Genomic DNA, 19,949 nt, shown 5'->3' on the forward strand with positions numbered 1-19,949 from the left:
TGTGACATTTGATGTATTAATTATCGCAGGTAACATTTGTTACCACTTTGATTAAAGTGGTCAACAACACTAGTAGTTGATTAAAGACCATCGTTATCTCCCACCCCCCAGCAATGGATGGGACTGAAGTCATCGCCATTTGCTGGTCACTGATTATTGCACTGGAGTGCTGATTACCAAATAACAGCTTCACTGAACCCCAAAAAATCAGTTAAACCAGTATCCCATTATCTCCACAATATCCAGTTCTATTTCTTTGGTATGTCTCCTTGGAATGACAAGTGAAATAACACATCACAGGTTGTAGTTTTCACCCCACCATAGAACATTGTGGTTGCAACGTTTTCAGCACAATTCAGGTTTCTGTAAAACAGTGTAGAACAATGACTGGAACTATGGACCTTTATGTTAACATTTGATAAACTTTATTCTTCCACGGAAAGGGACAGACAAGGAACGTGTGCTTTATAGGATATAAACCATTAAATGCATTTATGCATTGATGTTGTATTTTCCATAATCTATCACTTTACTAGCACGCGTTTTGTTTGTATTGCATATCTAGTGTTACGTTTGTACAAAAGATGTTGGGGAAGTGGGTGGTGAATTAAATCAATAGTCTTTCACTTCTGAGAACTGGGATTGGACCCAGCCTAGACCAATTAGATAGACATCTCTGTCTGATGGCTGTAAGGATTATGTATAAAGTGAAGTGGGTGATCACAACCCAGTCCACAGTGGACTAACAGTGCAAAGTTGCTATTAATTTGGACTTAAACATTACTCAGTGGACTCACAGGATGAAGGGTATGTGAAATAACACAGTGGTGCAGCAGGGATTGTTCTGAGGATGCAAGTGATGCAAATGTTTGTGTCAGAGTAGAAGAATTTTAACTCCACATTTAGTCAGCTGACAACAGGTAGAAAATAAATCTCAAGTCATTAACCGATGAAACTTTGATAGTGGGGTCAAAATGGCAGTATGCAATCACAAACCTGATTTGGTGCATTTATTACAACTTCTTATTTGCCACTTAATGATTTTGAAATTCAAAAAAAAATTCCTGGATTTTAAAATCTCAAACCAAAGACCAAAATAAATGCAGTGCTTTATATTTGGCCTTTTATCACTTTTCATGTCTTTTCCTTATCACAAAATGTGCAACAGCAAACCGCTGGCCTCAATCATGACTTGCAACCCATGACCTACTCTTGCCTGAATCGTAAGTATGTTTGTAAACTCAATCCTAGTGCATCAGAGTACTTTGCTGGTAAATGTTGATTGACTTTAGAGGATTACACTAAACTCTGTCATTAAGTGTTGCATGCACCTATACAAACAGTTTTAAGACAACTAAAACAAATGAAGGAAGGAAATAGGAATGGCAAAAAGGCTATAAAGGCAAAATTTGCCCATGTCAGCAAGTTATAAACACATTTACTTTTATACAAGATTGCACACATTATCAGTGAGATGACAACATGAAATCTTACAAATTTACCAATGTCTTAGCAAATGCCCTATGGAATACACTGAGTCTCCATGCAGAGTTATCAGTGTCCTGTTGCATATCAATCAGTTTCTGTGTAATCTTTCTGTAGAGACCATTGTTGATTGTCAGATTCATCCCCAGAAAGCTTTGCTCTTGTTCCATTTGAAACTTTTCTCTGTACAGTTGTAACTTCTCTTCACTGTCCAATCTGGGGTTGGAGAGCTTTTTCTTTGTTTTAGCTCTCATTGTAAACTCGTTTTCAGCTTCAGAGATAGCAGAAGTGATAATGTTTTGCATTACGTGTGCTTCTTTCTCAAGAGCAACTCCCAAGGCATCTGTCATTTGGTCTTCACACCCCAGACTCATATGCACTATTGTGCAAGCCTGTGGAAGGACTCTGATGAGACTGTGAAGGCACCTCAGCAAATGGGTTTGATTTCTAAAAAGAAAAAATTCAATTAATTATTATCAGGACATATGTAGGTGGGTGCATGATCAAAGACTCATAATAAGTGAGAGGGAAACATTAAGTCATTAGTATTGCAAAAAGTACTGTACCAACTCAGAATTTTCTGTCTCTGTTTGTAGGCTACATATTCTAACAGTAGTAACGAAAATCTGAAAGTTACAAGAAAAAATAGTGCTTCAATTCATTCAATTAATTTGAGATGCACATGTTCCTTATTTGTTTTAAAAGTAATATAACCCTAGACAGCCTTAGCACAATTGGTTAGCGCCATTTAAAATACTGAATACTTAAAATAAAAGTTCTCCAAATGAGCTCAAAACTCTAGAAACATAGGAACAGGAGCAGATCATTCAGCCCCTCGAGCCAGTTCTGCCACTCTATAAGATTTGTCTGACCAGTAACTCCAATTATATGCCCTTGCACCATATCCCAAGATAACTTTACCTAACAAATAGCTATTCACCCCTCTGAGGTTATTCTATTTTGCACGGTTCATACTCAAGATTTATTGCCTTTGTTTCCCCCACCGCCCCTCCAATTTGGTAATAGGTCCCTGGGTACTTATAACAATGGAATTTTAAATGCACAATTTAATTTTACATTCATAAAGTGAGTTATCAGTTCAAACTGCATTAGTGATATTTATAACAGTAGAAAGTCAAATGTGCAAAAATGACTAAGCTGGCCAAAATGCAGCTTCTCTACACACAATAAGCCTTAGCCAACAGCAAATAATTCACTCCATGCTGCTCTCATTGCAAAATGATCTGTCATGCATTTGGTATTGACTAATTAAGGACTTTCACTTGGAGAGGGGATAGGGCTGGCTGTCGTTAAAAATGAAAATGACATTGCTGCAATTTGGAACACTCTTGTACAGTTGGGGTTTAGATAGTTGTACAACGCTTAAATTAGGAGAGTTCTAAAACATCACTAATACTGCTTGTACCTTGTGGTTCTGGAATCTCAAAACACTGGCACAAAACATGAGCTGTCTCTTTTACACAACCTTTGGAGATTACAAGCAGCAAATAATGTTCCACATATATGCAGATGTCTTGGTGTGATCATCTGAGTTTGGGCTCTATCTGCTAGTCAAATAATGGTACCAGAGACAAAGTGATGCACGGGAAACTAATAACAATAATAATCCTTGCATTTGATATAACCCCTCATCACGTCTTTGAGACCTCTCAAAGCATGCCACAGAATATACTGTAAAGTGAATTGATTATATTTTATGGGAGAAATGCGGCAGCCTATTGTGCACAGCAGTGTCCCACAAACAGTCATGGATTGAGTGACCAAATTATTATTATTTTACTTATTTTTTTGAAGGATTATTAGCCCCGGAAAAGTGATCGACCAATCGACTAACAACCGGGTTACTACTTACTGCTTGGTAAACAGAGGCGTGTGGAGTAAGGAAACTTGCCCAACGTTTTGCCTTGCCCGGGAATCGGACCCAGGTCCTCTCACTTGTAAGGCAAGTGTTTTAACGACCAAGCTACAGGACTAAGTGTCTGCTCCCAATTTTTTTCCCACACTGCCATTAATTGGAGATCAGAAAAAAACTTCTAATCATTTGCTCATGCAAATGTCTTGATGTTACTGTAATAACTTGTTTTAATCAAAGAGTCAGATCTCCGCATGCAGAGGCAATGCAAAATACAATTCCAAGTTACGGCTGAGGACATTCAGAGCAAGGAAAGCTGAGTATTTTACAATACAAGTCATTTCCTGAGCAGTCTTGTAAATTCATAATGTAAAAGTGATATGAAGAGACATAAAGAGAACAACAACAAGATTGCATTTACAGAGCGCCTTTCACATTGGGAGGATGTCCCAAGGCGCTGGACAGTTGGGTCGGGACCCGAGCAGGGGGGAAATGGTCAGGGTGAGGGGCGGGGAGGGAGCGAGGAGGGGGTAGAGTCGAGAGGGGAGCTGAAGGCACGGTTGAAGAGAAAGGTCTTGAGACCGGCCTTGAAGGAGGAAAGGGAGGAAGCAAGGCAAAGGCACTGGGGGATGGAGTTCCAGAGCCTCGGGGCTGAGAGTCTGAAAGCCCGGCCACCGATAGTAGGGCGGTTAGGGCGGGGATGTGGAGCAGACTGGAGCCAGAGGAATGGAGGGTACGGGCAGGTAAGTAGGGGGATAGTAGGTCGGAGAGGTAGGAGTGAGCAAAGCCGTGAATTGCCTTGTAGGTGAGGATGAGGATCTTGAATTCGAACAATCTTCCTTGCAGCAACACAATTTAAATGTGATAGTCAATAATTGCTACTCAGCAGATGGACATGGCTTTGTGTTTTTACCTGTAAAGCACTGTTAAAGTCCCCTTGAATTGATTTTGTAAATTCCAGTTAAGGAATAAGACATATAATGCTCCCCATCTAGGACATAGAAGATATTCTGGATATATTTTCAAAGGCTCACACTGCATTGGTCCCAGGAGCCACTCTTTCACATGAGCCAGGGTATATTCAGGGGAGAATATGCTGAAAGAAGCCCTCTGGAAGGTAGTCATGATAGTAAAAAAATCTTCCTCTGCCTTATCTGTTTAAAAAAAAGAGTGTCTTTAGAAGAAAAGAAATCTGAAGCCTAATTGTGTAAACTAGAACATCAATTTTCTTCAACATCAAATGCATTTACCACATTTTAGTTAGTATGACTCAAGCTGACCTATCTTACTAAATAATTGCATGAACTTCTACTTTCACTCAAAAGAGTGTAGTTACAAACCAGGTCAAACATGATTCAAGTTTTAAGTCAAATCATAATCACCTGCTTTGATGCACAGGAAGTCATCAATTGAGTACAATGACACTGTTTATACAATATAATTCAGATTTGCATCAAATTTTTCTACATTATATTGATGTCATCTATAGGTCCTGACAAATTAATTGCACTGGATCCCTTCACATTTAAAGAAATGTCGAGGTTTCCACCTGATGCCCTTATTGATTGTTTTGACAATAGAACTACCATGACAGAGGGTTAGAAAACATAAGCGGATGGTGCACAAAACTGGTTGTGACAGCTTTGTTTTTATGACACTAAACAGCAAGCAGAACCTATTTTAGAAGGGAGGATTTTTTTCCTACTATTCCGGATCATTAAGTTAATTAGGGGAAGTATAATGTGTTCTCATAGTTTACAGGGGATATGATACTGTAGACTATTTATGTTAAGTATCTGGGCATTACCTGGTGTTGGAAACACATCAGTTCAGAACAATCACTAGGTTTCATTTAGTGCTATGGACTGAAAAAAAGCATTGCCCACTCTCTTCAGGATGAAAAGATGGGATCCAAATGCCAATTCTATCCAAAAATTGGATCAAATTGTTCTTCTACCTCCTCCTCCAGAATGACAGCTTGAACATATTTTGTCAACTGCCTTTCTGTAGGTGGAGTGGATATAACATGAATTGGCAAATGTAAAGTAATCAAGGTTTCATTTCTCTCGTCGATATTCTCCTTCAACTTTACTCTCTTATCTCCTCTAGTAAACATCACACCACAAATATTGTATATTGCAAATATGTAAACATTGACCAGCAGAGAATCACACGTAGGCGTAAGGTAAGTGAGCAGGTATTTAGGGAAAGAGTAAAAATCGGCTTAATAATGAGAACTTCAACACACAGCCTGAACCCAATATCTCATCTAAGTGATCATTTGTTTGTGTATGGCAGGCTATTTGACTATAGATGTCAACACAGCCAAGTCTGACTTTATACTTACCTAAAATCAGTGTACTTTTTCCAACAGGAATTACTGGATAATGATCAGAAGGATTTTCGGCTGTTTTTTTCACCTTCAATTGCCAAGGGGTACTGAGGTAATATAACACTGTCATGCCTATTTCATCACATGCAGTGATGGAACCTGGGACTTCTCTGTGTATGTGTGGCTCAGTACCACACTAGAATTTTAAATGCAAACCAAGGGTCTGATAATGAAATTCATGCGTCTACAACAAGATGTTTCAAATCACATCCTCAGAAAACTATAGCTCTCAGTGGCAGATAGTATTCTCAACATATGCATCATAAAACATGATCATGTGAACTGATCCAACCGTAAGCAAATTACCATTTTTATGGATAATGTTTAAAATAAAGTCAATAAAATCAGCTATTTGAACTATCCATTTCAGTGAGTTTAAGCTCCATTCTCTCCCTTTTATTATATTAAGGATCATAATGAATTTTAGAATTAAGCTCCAAAAAATAAGAAAAATTCTAATTTTAGGCATGAAATATTTTCATTGAAAACATCTGCAGTTACCTGAATGTACTTGAGGATTCTGTAATAATTGTACAATGTATTTTTCATTCCAAATGCCCTCCAGGTTCAACGAAACACTTCCACATGGCAATATTATTTCTCTTTTTGTCAATTCAGTTTCCTGGCTGGGACCTTTGATTCCATATAGCAATACAGAGCACTGCACGTTATTGTACATTAACAAAGGTGAGAGCTTTGTGACAGCAGTAACAATCCGCAGATGATCTTTATGAATGCTAGGGCAAAGATCTTTATGGATGCTGTTCACATGCTTCATGCCTTGCAAGTCCAGTTTCAGCTTCTTTAATGGAGGTTCTGCTGGATACTGGGTTGGTGACTGGGTTGGTACCACAGACTTGCTAAGTTTCAATACGTTACTGTGAGACTCAATCACTGGAGGAGTATTTAAAAGATCCTGATCCATCACCAGAAATAGGCTCACAAAGTCAAAAGTTCTGAGGAGAACAATGCAAACATAAATTACACAGATCATACAATATATTTTATATAGCCTTTCACTTCGGGAGGATATCTCAAAGCGCTGATCAATCAAACATTGCCTATTATTTTAATGATACAACTTGCATTTCATTTAACATCAATCAAGTTGAAACATCTCAAAGTGCTTTACAGGTAATTGTTGTCCAGGTCTCCCAAATGGCAATGAAGTGAATGAACAATTAATTTGGAGAATTGTTAAGACAAGATACCAGGAGAAATTCTCTTCTTTTTTTGAATAATGTTATGGAATCTTTAAAGGTTACCTGAAGATAAAAATGACTTAAAATTTAATGTCACTCCAAATGTCTTTCAGCTTCAAAGAAATGTTCCCACGTCTCATCCAAAATACAGTATTTCCTAAAATGCAGCACTCCCCCAGTATTGCAGTTATTATAAGATTTATAAACTCATTGATAAAGACTTCAATAAATAGGCCAAAACGTCTAAATCTTAAATTTGATTTGCATCATTTTCAGTTTTCCGTGTGCTTACTTCAAAGATGTCTTCAGGAATCGTTTCTTTCAAACCCCCAACAATAAACAATTATGATTTTAATATAAAATCATGTTTGGGATAGACATGTGGTCCAATGCACTACACCTCTGCATTGACTTTGAAAAATCCATTTGGCTCATGGAAGCTTGTGCCTCTGTATAATAATCCTTGCATTTGATATAGCGCTTTTTACATCTTCTAGATGTCTCAAAGCGTTTCACAAAATATGCTGCAAAGTGAATTGACCGTATATTTGTGGGCGAAACACGGCAGCCAATTGCATACAGCAGTGTCCCACAAACAGTCGTGGATTGAAAATGACCAATTTATTACTGTTTTTTGTTTTAACATACCTAGTGTAGATTCTGGCTTCTTAATATTCATCACTAATTTGTACACTTTAATAAAAATAATATTTCCCAACATTTGTCTTGAAACACCTACGTTCAACCTGCCTGGTTTTGTTTCAGAGTTTTTGTCCCTCCCCCCATTTTATATAGGTCAATTGGCCCCTTGTAATGTCCTCCATTCAAAACTTACAGAAATCGTACAGAAATACGTGTGCATAATAAAATTGTAATGTATTGAATACATAGATTCAGATTATAGTATAACCAGTCACAACAGAGAAAAAACAAAAATGTAGCACTGTGATTTGAACATGGGTAGAACAAATACACTATAATGACACAGTTGGCATACCTTACTTGTTGCCTAATGCAGCATCTCTTATGATTATATGTCTCCATCTATGTCTCGTAATGTAGAATAGCTAAAGGGTTGCTTTGTGCGTATCCCTTCCTCGCCAATGTACTGGAGCAAGTTGTGACCTCCCAGCTTCCTCCACCATCATTCCTTCCTAGTGTCACTCTAATTTTGTTTCCACCTCACTCACAGTACTGAGACTGCCCAGTAAAAGACTCCAATGATATTCTCTCCATCTGCATCTAAGACTCCCTTTGCTTCCTTGTTCTTCTCTATCTCTCTATCGCCTTCAAACCAATTGACCACTCTATCCTTCTTCACCATCCCTCTTCCCTACTCCACCGCCACAGTACTGCCCTTTCCTGGTTGTTCTCTTACCTACCCTAGCTTCTTCACCTTGTCTCATCAAATAGCAGTCACTTGTGACATTCTTCCCATCGCTTGGAGCCAATGTGGAACTTGCTGTACTGTTTGACTCCCAAATGTCTTCAAACCCTACAACAGGGCTCTCATTCACTTGGCTTTTCTTCATCTCTGCAATATCACTAGCCTCCGCCACTACCCCTCCTCTAGCTTGCCGAGATCCTCCTTAACACATTCATCACGTCCAGGCTCAATTATTGGAATACCCTGCTCCCTTATCCTTCCCTACACAAGCTCAAAAACATTCAGAACTTTGTAGCTTGCATCATTTCCCGCACAAATCTCCACAAGCCTACCACCACTATCTTTGCATGGCTCCAATAGCTCCCCATCCACGAGAAGATCAAATTCAAGGTACTCGTTCTTGCATTCAAATTCCTCAAATTCGTGGAGTCCTGTAGCTCAGTGGTTAGAGCACCCGCTTTGCAAGTGAGAGACCTGAGTTCAATTCCCGGCAGGGCGAAACCTTGGGCAAGTTTCCTTACTCCACACGCCTAATAATAATCCCTCCAAAAACAAAAACAATAATAAATTGGTCATTTTCAATCTACGACTGTTTGTGGGACATTGCTGTGCGCAATTGGCTGCCACGTTCGCCCACACATATACAGTCAATTCACTTTACAGTATGTTCTGTGAAGCGCTTTGGGACGTCCTCCCGACGTGAAAAGCGCTATATCAAATGCAAGGATTATTATTATGGTCTCACTCCTCTGTGATCTCCTGCAATTCTATTTCCCTGGCCTCTCCCTCCACTCATCGAATACTGGCCTGCTTCATGTCACCTCGCCTGATTTGCCCCATTATCAATGGGCAAAGCTTTCTGACATTCTGGCCTTGCTCTCTGGAACTCCATTCCAGAGTTCTTCTACTTTAAACCTTCCTGCTCCACTTTTATTAAGACTCTTCTTTCTGACTGTGATTTCAGTTACCTCCTTCCACCAATATTGTTTAATTTTCAGCAATATACAATCAGCATTAGATGCTCCCTAAGAAACAGTCTAAACACACTCACAATTCCCTTTTTGCACTTGCTGTTCACTTATGGCACTTATTATTATGAAGAGTGAGATTTATTTGGCATAGTGGGACAAATTCAATAACATAATATAGTGCCTTTCACATGGGAGAATGTCTCAAAAGTGCTTCAAAGCATTCATTGTCAAGTGCAGTGACTGCATTTTTTTTGAAGGTGAACGCCTACAGAATAACTGGATATGAATGCTTGGTTAAAGAAAGCTGAGTTATTCACCATCTGCTTTGATGCCAATTTTATATCATTTAAAAATTGGTTTATTGTGGATTTTTAAACCGATTAATATTTAAATTAATATTTCACAAAAATAATCCAAAACATAAGTGAATTTGCAAAATAATGAAAACCAAATCCTTGAAGATTTCTCTCAATCAAAACAAATTGTTTCCCTGAACATTCCATTCCAGGAATCATCACATTTGATATTGTAATTCAACTCGGGAGCAACATTGCATCTATTACTTGTCCACTTTTACTTACACGCCAACAGATTCAGATAATTGCACTCCCACAACCCAGCTGTCATCCACTACCCGCTGCCAGACCCTCTGCATTGGATGGTTTAAAACCTGAGTGGTGGAATTTGTCTCTTCCTCTAGGGGCTGTAGATCAGTTTCCTCCTCATCCCACAGAGAAACCAAACCTTCCTGAAAAGTCATAATGTTTTTGTTACTAATAATCGGATTGAATCCCATCAGCACTGATGCAAAGAGCTTTCTCCACACCACTGATATTTGAAAGCCAACAGCATCGAGCCAGTATAAAAAATAACATCCAAATAGCAATTAAATCAACTGAATATACAGATTGCTTTCCAGAATAATTTAGTAATCTGAACATTAAAAATATCTTAGAAGAGCTAGCTTTATGTTCGGATGACTGAGTTACAAGTTGAATGTTAAGCTCTTTTCTAAGCAATTCATTTGCATGTAAAACAGTTTTTCTAAGCATTCAGTATTATGTGCATCGAGGTTGCATTTTTGTAATTAACAAGGGAAGCCTCTGCTTTTCAAAAAAGGAAAGTATCAACTCAAAAGTATAATGCTGAAAATATTTTTTTATACCCCTTTTCTTTGTTGCCAATCTTAAACCTTCCCAACTTCCACCCCTTCATAATAACCTTCAACCTCTCCACTGCCCAAATATATTAATTTGGACTTCAAATAACTTGTTCACATCATCCCAGCAAAATATTGATGAAATGTTATAAACATAAATGACAAGAGCATTTTAAGCAGTATAACATTGTAAGTTAAATAACATTATAAACAATGTATAGGACATTTAGACAATAACAAATTTTATTATTTGTTAGACAAGGTGCAAGTATAATTTGAAAAGGCTTCCAGTCAATCTACATGTCGAACATCATACCTCCTCAGCCTCAGGTAAGATGCACGGGTTTCCTTCAACGAGGTTTATCAAGGCTTTGGAACACTGAAGTAAAACTCTCTCTTTATCTGCTAGCAGGTCCTGCAGTTCATGGAGGGCGGCCAGGCCTGACTGCAAGACGTGATAAGAATTCTTAGGAAAACATCTCAACAGCCATTTAAAGGTAACAATATATACTACATTTCCATCTCATTTGTATAATCTGCAAAAAAGTCACTGAGAAATTTACTGCAGAAAAAGTGACAAATAGTTATGGTTTGATGGGTGGAGGTGGGGAGGGAAGGAAACTGTATTAATAATAATAATCCTTGGATTTGATATAGCGCTTTTCACTTCAGGAGGACGTCCCAAAGCGCTTCACAGAATTGTTAGCAGTGCCGCTCTTCAGAGGTTATAAACTGAAGTCTTGTCTGCTGTTCAGGTGGATGTTAAAGATCCCACGACACCATTTGAAGAGAAAAAGGAGCTTTTCCCAGTATCCTGGCTAACAATTGGCTACCATGCTTGCCTACAAATACAATCATTTCACTTTGCAAAAAAACTCTGAAACATTTCAAGATATTGATGTAATAAGATGCTATTTCAAAATATTATTATTATAAGTACAAGATCAAATAGACCAAATATTTTTCTTCAACTGTATCTGTGTTGTGATAACCTGTAAAATAAAGTAACATTACAGACCATTTGACTGTTCTCTGGAAGTCAAATTATTTGGGCTTGAAAGGTCATATTTCACATGAAAGTTCAAGTGAAAAGCCTACAAAAGGTACTGCATTTAATCAGTAAATATTTAAAACAGGAACTAGAGTAGATTCCAAAATTTAGTATCTCATGATTGCACACAAGTAGTTTCACATTCCCAAATAAACTTATCTTTTCTGTTCTTCTGTCCAACCGTGAATGAATTTTGATTGGATTTCCCTGAATAACTCCAGTGGAAATGCCTCAGAAGATTAGAAAGGAATTAATATTTTGCCACCCATCTGTTCGTCTGTGTGAAACATACATTTGGCCAGATTTAACATTAGAAAACCATGTTCATTTTAATGCTGATTCGGTATCATTGTTGCATTAATAGGTATGAGAATTGTAAGTCTCCAATTCAGAGACTTGTAGACTGAGGCATGTAAAGAATGAACAGTCAGTGAGTTACAATAATCGTTTGAACAGCTATAAAACATTGTAGTATATCAGAGAGGACCAGGCCTTCTTTAATCTTGAGCATTGTTTAAATGAATAGAACCCCGAAAATAATTGCATGGATTGTGCACCAGGGAAAAGTTAAATTTTTTCTCGGCCAGTGTGCACAATCAGCTTGTGTCAAATGACATCCTTTTAAAAATTAAGGGGCTTTCTAGTTTCTACTTCCTCATAAAAATCATATTGATCAAAGTAATTCAATAAGCACGGAAACAACATACGAAAAATCTTATTTTGGGTCTAGGGAATCAGATTCAGAAAGAAACAGCAGCATAGTTGGAAGTAATATGAAAGGACTTTGAATCAATTCAATGATGTTAGTTACACAAGCGATATCTGACCATGTATTTTAGATTTTTTTCATGGAAGTATTCATAGACTTAGGATTTCTTTAGCCAAGAATAATAGTAATCCTTGCATTTGATTTTGTGCCTTATCACGTCTTTGAGACATCTAAAAGCACCTCACAGAATATACTGTAAAGTGAATTGACTATATATTTTGTGGGCAAAACGCCAATTGCGCACAGTAGTGTCCCACAGTCGGGGATTGAAATGACCGATTTATTATTAGTATTATTTTTTTCGAAGGAATTATTACCCCCGGAAAAATGATCCGCAAATCGACTAACAAGCGAGTTCCTACTTACTTTTATTTTATTTATGAATTTTATTCATATTATATATTATTATATTTAATACATATTATATATTATATATAAATAAATATAAATAAATAAAATTCAATGAAAAAGATCGCTTTTCCGAGGGTAATAATTCCTCCAAACAAAAAATATATAATAAACTGGTCACTCAATCCATGACTGCTTGTGGGACACTGCTGTGCGCAATTGGCTACCGCATTTTGCCCATAAAATATACAGTCAATTCACTTTACAGTATATCCTGTGAAACGCTTTGAGACGTCTCTGAAATGTGATAAGGCGCTATATCAAATGGAAGTATTATTATTATTACTACTAGGTAAATAGAGGCATGTGGAGTAAGGAAACTTGACCAACATTGAGTCCTGCCGGTAATCAAACTCAGGTCTCTCGCTTCCGAGGCAAGTGCTCTATCCACTGAGTTACAGGACTCCGAATGTAAAGTATGGAGTCCTGTAGCTTAGTGTTTGGAGCACTGATTGGTCGTAGCAGAAGATACAAAACTAAATGGGAAACTGAATAGCCAAAATATAGTGTAATTTAATAAAATGTTTACAATAGCCCTAATTGGATCACTTTATTCATAACTATTTTCTTACTCTTATGTCTGACTGAAGTAACATCTTAGATTATTGAGATATTTCAAACTGACACATTATTGATGAAGTCAAACCTGTAATCTTGCTTCCAATGCCTGAATTGTGTGGTGATATTGTTCATGTGTTGCTTGATTCAATATCTGCGGTCTATCCTCAGGGTGCCCAGAGTCAGTCTAAACGGGAAAAATATTTATTTAAAAAAAATGAATTACAACGATGTGAAAGATGGCAAGGGTTTCAACAAAAGATAAATATGTACAAACTAATGTAATAATAAAAAATACATTGTACGATTCATTTTTTTTAGATAAGTGGAACTCCCTGGATTCTTAGTAAACATATATTTGGTTTAATTTGTTAATGACTGTCAAAAAAGTAATACTTTTTCTACACTTTGGGATGTCCTCCCAACCTGAAAGGCACTGTATAAATGTAAATTATATTGTACTCCTGCTAATCATAATAATAATCCTTGCATTTGATATAGCGCCTTACCACACCGTTAAGACGTCTCAAAGCACTTCGCAGAATATATTGTAAAAACAAAGTGGATTGACTGCATATATTTTGGGTGAAATGCGGCAGCCAATTGCGCACAGCAATGTCCCACAAACAGTCGTGGATTGATCTGCTTATATGAATTGTTAGCTCAGATTAGTTGAAGTAAAGTCCCTGAAAGCACCTGCACATTTATTTAAAATGTTAACACCAGTCACTGACTATTCCTCTTGGGGAAATTGTCTGCATGAGGTACAAAGGGTAGGAAAAAGCAGGAACTCACTGTGTAATTAAATTCACAAAGGTCAGTTAAGATAAAATCTTTTAGGCAGGCGTCTGGACTGGATGATGTCATGGAGAGCAAAAGAATCTGGTCTGACCCTGTGCCTAAGAAGTCATCCAAATGCACAGACCACGCAGCCTGCCAACTAGCAACAACCTAGAATAAAATAAAAATAATTATATTCTTTAAAAGATGATAAATCAGATTTAACTTGAAAGCAACAAGCAATCACCCTTGAGTCCAAGACTTATAATATCACAAACCACTCCCGCCCATCCTCACGGATATAATGTACGGAATTTGTCTATCTTACTCAAAGTGGTTAGATAAACATCTCTGGCTCCACAAGCAGCCTAGCCCTAAACCTAATTCTCGTGGGAGGAGAGACGGGGAGAACCTAATAAATGGTTTCAAAAATATGCCTGGCTATAAGATAAATAAAGATTATCTCTCATTTACAAGAGGGCATTGTAGAATGGTTTATGATAAGTAATAACAATTAAGAGTTGAATATTTGAGCCCTTTTGCGGTGGGGTGCTGGGCATCTGACACATGCGGAAACCCATCACCACGCTAACGAGCAACCGACTTTATTTTTTGTGGTGGGGGTGGGGGAGGTGTGGTATGAAATGAACTAACCAAATTGGAACTCGAGTCTTTAATATCATAACTGGCCTGGTCTGAATTTTAAAGTACGTGTTTATAGTTCCCTTAATAGTCAATTGGACTAAGGTACTGCCTAACGTAAAGCAAGCCACACAGACCAAAAGATCCCAGGTTGAAATCAGAGCCTACTGAATTAGTTGATCTCAAATCAGACATCCTTGGGGTGCTGCAATACACTTGAGGGGTGGGGGAGGGAGGATAAGGAGGAAGAACAAGAAGAAAAAAATGGCTACATTCTACTCTGCTCCTGACCTACTAATAATAATCCTTGCATTTGATATAGCGTCTTATTATGTCTTCAAGACGTCTCAAAGTGCTTCACAGAATATACTATAAAGTGAATTTACTGCATCTCTGCAAGAAAGTGTGTCAGACTGGCTCAGTTGATTGCACTCCCGCCTGATTTATAGGTTTGGGGTTCATACCCCACATCAGGACTTGGAACCCAGTGTCTGCTGATCCAATGCAGGGCTAGGGTGTGCTGCATTGTTGGGAGGTGCTGTCCTTCAGATAAGACATTAATCTGAGTTCCTGTCTGCCTTGTAGGGTGTACAGTAAAGATTCTACGACAGGCGCTATATGGAAATAATGGGATTGATCTTGACTATGAGGATCATTGGGTAGCCTGCTGAAACAAACTGCCTGGACTCACTAGAAGGAATGGTTAATTTGCTAAATAATGGAAGGCTGTCATCCCCTATGCAACTGTACCCCAGGAAGAACAAGAGTCTTCAGGAGAAAATTGAACTTTTTTTTTAAAAAGAAAGTCTTGAAGCATTGATGCAACATTTAAATATTTCTGGATTGATAGAGGTATGCAAATTGCCCAAAGTGAGTCTACCTGCCAACTTTCCTTGGAGACAGCACAAATGCTTCCAGCCCTTGAAGACACAAGAAACAGACAATTTTCTCCGCCAGTTGTACCCATCTTTATTTCATTGGCCTCTTCAAATGGCAGCTGGCATACGTCTTTGGGGACTCCATTTTCAAACAATATCAATTGTCCTTTACGTGTGCTTGCTACCACTGTAGACTTCCACTGATTGTCTATTTCTTCAATGGAACAAAGAAACATATTTGTAACAACGCTACTGTAAGCATGTGGAATGAATTGATCACCACGCAGGCTTTCCTTCTTTTTTAAAGAATAACCAACAAATTCACTGCCCCAAACCAGTTCATCAGATGTAGAATACTTCTCTTCCATTGTAATAGGTCTGCTAATTTTTCTTGAGCCCAATAGAATTATGTCACTGTCAACTTCCCCAATCCATTTCACTGAAGTAAATGATACCGTGATGGTCACGATGGCAGCAGTTTCAAAAGATACATAATACACCGAGTCATCAGAGCTCCAGAAAACACTGGGCCCAGGTAACAATCTCACAGTCTCCTTCAATTCATTTTCCAATTCAAAGTCCAGGTGATATTCAAGTTCATTTGAGTTGTGGAGTATCAATAAAACATATCCAAAGGTAGCACTGCCCTTCCTATGCATCTTGAGCAAAATGCAAGGTACAGTTTCCCCTGTTCTCGAGTCTGTGGTGCAGCAACAAACAATAATTTCTGAAAAATAACTTTTTCCTCTAGCACTGGATTGTCCTGCAAATGTCTGAACAATTTTTCCATTGTGTGAGTCAAATGTCATTCTCCTGAAGTGGAGCACTGTGTTGGATTTTCCTCCTGTGGCTCGCTCCTTGGCCAGGGCAAAAGAGATCATCTTGCCACTTAATGTAACTACATTCTCAGACTTTATAATGGATTCCATCTTTGTTTCAAATAGCTGAATGTTTAAGGCTACAAGAGTGAGTTCAAACCAAACTTATAGCAAACACTTTACAACTTTGAAGAATTCATATATTTCAAGGCAATCTCAGCTGCTAAATTTTCAAACCATTTCGGTATCTCTCATGAAGTGGTTAGCTGATCTCTTCAATTCCACGCTGCAGGTTTCTGGAAATCAGAGACACAAATTAGTTGAAAAAAAAGTACGACAACCAACAAGAACAAGATTACATTTGTATAGCGCCTTTCACGTCAGGAGGACGTCCCAAAGCGCTGGACAGTGTACAGCATTTCAGACTTGAGCTGGGGTCGGGGAGGGGGGGAGCGAGAAGAAGGGATGTGGGGTGGCGGATGGCATGGTCGAATAGGAGTCTTGAGGCGAGACTTGAAGGAGGCTAAGGAGAGGGCGAGGCAGAGTGATTGGGGGATGGAATTCCAGAGGTTGGGGGCAGAGTGGCTGAAGGCTCTCCCGTCAATGGTGGGGCGGGTGGGTCGGGGGATGTGGAGCAGGCCGGAGCCAGCTGAGAGGTGAGGGAGCCAATGGAGTCGGGGGTGTGAGCAGTCTCCCTCATCCCAAATGTTCGCCTCAACAGACAAACACTCTTTCTTTCTTCTCCCTCCCTCAAAGCGTGAGCCCGACTCTTTCTTTACTCATTCCTCCAAGACTGTGAGCCCCAGACACTCTCTCTCCCTCTCCCTCACTCAAGTCTGTGAGCCTCTGACTGCCTCTCCTCACTCAGTGAGAGTCTCACGCTCTCTCCTCACTTACTCACTCCTTCATGCAAGTGTGTGAGCCCCAGTCGCTCTCTCTTTCCTCACTCCCTCAGTGTTAATCCCAGACTCTCCTCACTCAGGGTGCGACGACCAGACTCTCTCTCCCCTTCCCTCCGAGTGCGAGTCCCAGACACTCTCTGGTCATTCATTCGACAACAAATTGCTTTTATATAGTGCTCTTCCATACAGGGCAGTGTCTCAGAGCGCTTTATAGTGGTCAATCCTGACGCCGAGCTGGGGGGAGGGAGGAGTGACTGTCAGTATGATCGAAGAGGAAGGTCGTTAGTTGTGATTTAAAAAAGGGGAAGGAGGGCCCAAGGTGGAAGGATTGGGGGAAGAGTTCCAAAGTTTCGGGGCGTAGCAGCTGAAAGCGTGGCCGCCGATTGTGGAGCGGAGGGTACGAGGGACAAACAGGAGGCCAGAGCCAGCCGAGCGGAGCCAGTGGGTAATGGAATGGGGAGAAAGCAGGTCAGAAAGGTAGGGAGGTGCCAGGTGAGCAGGGATTTGTAGAGGAGTGTGAGGATCTTGAAATCGATCTTTTCAGAGATAGGGAGCTAGTGGAGGCTGTCGAGGACTGTGTGATAGGGGTTACGGAGTTTAGTGTGGGTGAGAATACTGGTGGCAGAAATCTCTGAGTCAGCCCCAAAATCTCACTTCTCTCCCCTCCCTCTCCCCTTCCCTCAGGGTGAGCTTCGACAGTCAGTCGAGAATCACTCAGTCTCTCTTTCTCTCTCCCTCCCCCTGCTCCTCCTATAAATCATCTCTATCACAACAACAAAATTACATTTGTACAGCGCCTTTCACATCGGGAGGACAACCCAAGGTGCTGGACAGTCAGTGTTCCATAAAATCCAGATTATTCAAAACTCTGCCGTGCGCATTCTCACCCGCACCAAACTCCGCTCCCCGATCACCCCAGTCCTTGCCAGACTGCACTGGCTGCCTGTCCCAGAGAAGATCGACTTCAAGATCCTCACCCTTGTATTCAAGTCCCTGCACTCCTCTGCACCCCCTACCTCTCTGACCTCCTCTCTTCTCAAAACAGTGCCCATTGCCTTCGTTCCTCCGGGTCTGGCCTCCTTGTCCCCCGAGTCCTCCGCTCCACCCTCGGCGGCTGTGCCTTCAGCCACTATGCCCCGAGGCTCTGGAACTCTCTTCCTCACTCCCTTCGCTTCACCCCCTCTCTTCCTATTATCAGGTCTCTGCTGAAGACCTTTCTTTTCGACCGCGCCTTTGGTCACCTTCCTCTCCTCCCCCTGGCTCAGCCCCGGGATCCGTTACTGTGAAGCGCTCTGAGACGCCGTCCGGCGTGGAGGGCGCTATGTAAATCCAAGTCGTTGTTGTTGTCTCGGACCCGAGCTGGGGGTTGGAATCAGGGAGGTTGGAGGGCGGGGGGGGGGGGGAGATCGAAAGCACAGTTAAAGAGGAGGGTCTTGAAGCTGGCGGGGGAGGGGACGAGGCGGGGGAACTGCGGGATGGGGTCCCAGCGGGTGGGGGGCAGAGTGGCGGAAGGCGAGCGAGGGGCGAGCGAGTCCCTGCCCCCCCCCTGGGGTGTGTGTGTGTGTCCCTGTCCCCCTCCCCCCCGGGGTGTGTGAGTGTCCCTATCGCCCCCCCTCCCCGGGGTGTGTGAGTGTCCCTGTCCGCCCCCCCGGGTGTGTGTGTGTCCCTGTCGCCCCCCTCCCCGGGGGGTGTGAGTGTCCGTGTCCCCCCCCCCCCCCCCCCGGGGTGTGTGGGTGTCCCTTCCCCCCCCCACCGGGGTGTGTGGGTGTCCCTGTCCCCCCGAAGTGTGTGGGTGTCCCTGTCCCCCCTCCCCCTCGGGTGTGTGAGTGGGGGCGTGCGAGGCGGGTGGGGGGGGTGAGTGGGTGAAGCCGGCCGGAGCCCGCGGAGCGGAGGGAGGGAGCGAGCGGGTGGGGCGGTGGCGGTGGGAGGAGGGGGGGTCGGAGGTTGGGAGAGGTCAGGGGAGGGGAGGGGGGGAGAGGTCAGGGGAGGGGAGGGGGGAGAGGTCAGGGGAGGGGAGGGGGGAGAGGTCAGGGGAGGAGGGGGGAGAGGTCAGGGGAGGGGGAGAGGTCAGGGGAGGGGAGGGGGGGAGAGGTCGGGGGGGGGGGGGGAGAGGTCAGGGGAGGGGAGGGGGGGGAGAGGTCGGGGGAGGGGGGGGGGAGAGGTCAGGGGAGGGGAGGGGGGGAGAGGTCAGGGGAGGGGAGGGGGGGAGAGGTCAGGGGAGGGGAGGGGGGGGAGAGGTCAGGGGAGGGGAGGGGGGGAGAGGTCAGGAGGGGAGGGGGGGAGCGAGACCGGCGGAGGGCTTTGAAGGTGAGGGCCAGGAACTCGAACTGTATCCTCCGCGCGATGGGGAGTCGGGGGAGGAGGGGGGGGAGTCGGGGGGGGGATGGGGCTGAGAGGGCGCGGAGTCGGGTGGTGCGGGAGAGGGACAGGGAGAGGGAGGCAGAGTTCTGGATGATCTGCCGTCTGTGGCGGAGGCCGAGGGAGTCTGAGTCTGAGCTGAGGAGCCGAGTCTCACTCACTCACTCACTCACTCACACGCGGTGAGTCTCTCGGCTCGAGTTTCTTCCGCTGTTTTCAAACTGACCGCCGGCCTCGCAGCCTCCGCCAGCGGCACTGTGGGGGCCCAGGGCCGCCGGGGGGGAGGGAGGGAGGGATCGGCCTGAGAGGAGGGGCG

General features: G+C 41.9%; 1 protein-coding gene across 9 annotated transcripts; it reads right to left on the reverse strand.

Moving 5' to 3' along the window:
- Window positions 1–429: 429 nt before the first annotated feature.
- fancb (FA complementation group B) lies at window positions 430–19,881 on the reverse strand. Of its 9 annotated transcripts, none has more exons than XM_042333937.1 (9): window positions 19,860–19,881; window positions 15,558–16,669; window positions 14,051–14,206; window positions 13,344–13,442; window positions 10,786–10,914; window positions 9,892–10,058; window positions 6,252–6,706; window positions 4,272–4,512; window positions 430–1,932 (listed from the first exon to the last, which is right to left on the reverse strand). In XM_042333937.1, exons 2-9 carry the CDS (start codon window positions 16,482–16,484, stop codon window positions 1,491–1,493), a joined length of 2,616 nt encoding a protein of 871 aa, XP_042189871.1. In that variant the 5' UTR covers window positions 16,485–16,669; window positions 19,860–19,881; the 3' UTR covers window positions 430–1,490. The 9 variants fall into 9 exon arrangements, with proteins under 9 accessions (XP_042189871.1, XP_042189867.1, XP_042189866.1 ...); XM_042333933.1 differs by having other exon boundaries at window positions 19,811–19,878; XM_042333932.1 differs by having other exon boundaries at window positions 19,807–19,878.
- Between the last annotated feature and the right edge of the window lie 68 nt (window positions 19,882–19,949).

Source organism: Callorhinchus milii, unplaced genomic scaffold (genome assembly GCF_018977255.1).
Source record: "Callorhinchus milii isolate IMCB2004 unplaced genomic scaffold, IMCB_Cmil_1.0 Scaffold4, whole genome shotgun sequence".
Classification (NCBI taxonomy): Eukaryota; Metazoa; Chordata; class Chondrichthyes; order Chimaeriformes; family Callorhinchidae; genus Callorhinchus; species Callorhinchus milii.

Bases quoted from the DNA above. Each gene is read 5' to 3' on its own strand.
- fancb (XM_042333937.1), bottom strand. From the start codon at position 16,484: ATGGAATCCATTATAAAGTCTGAGAATGTAGTTACATTAAGTGGCAAG. The intron at 13,443-14,050 runs GTGAGTTCCTGC...TTTCCCGTTTAG, and splicing joins TTTGTGAATTTAATTACACA to ACTGACTCTGGGCACCCTGA. The intron at 4,513-6,251 runs GTAACTGCAGAT...TTTTTTAAACAG, and splicing joins GAATCCTCAAGTACATTCAG to ATAAGGCAGAGGAAGATTTT.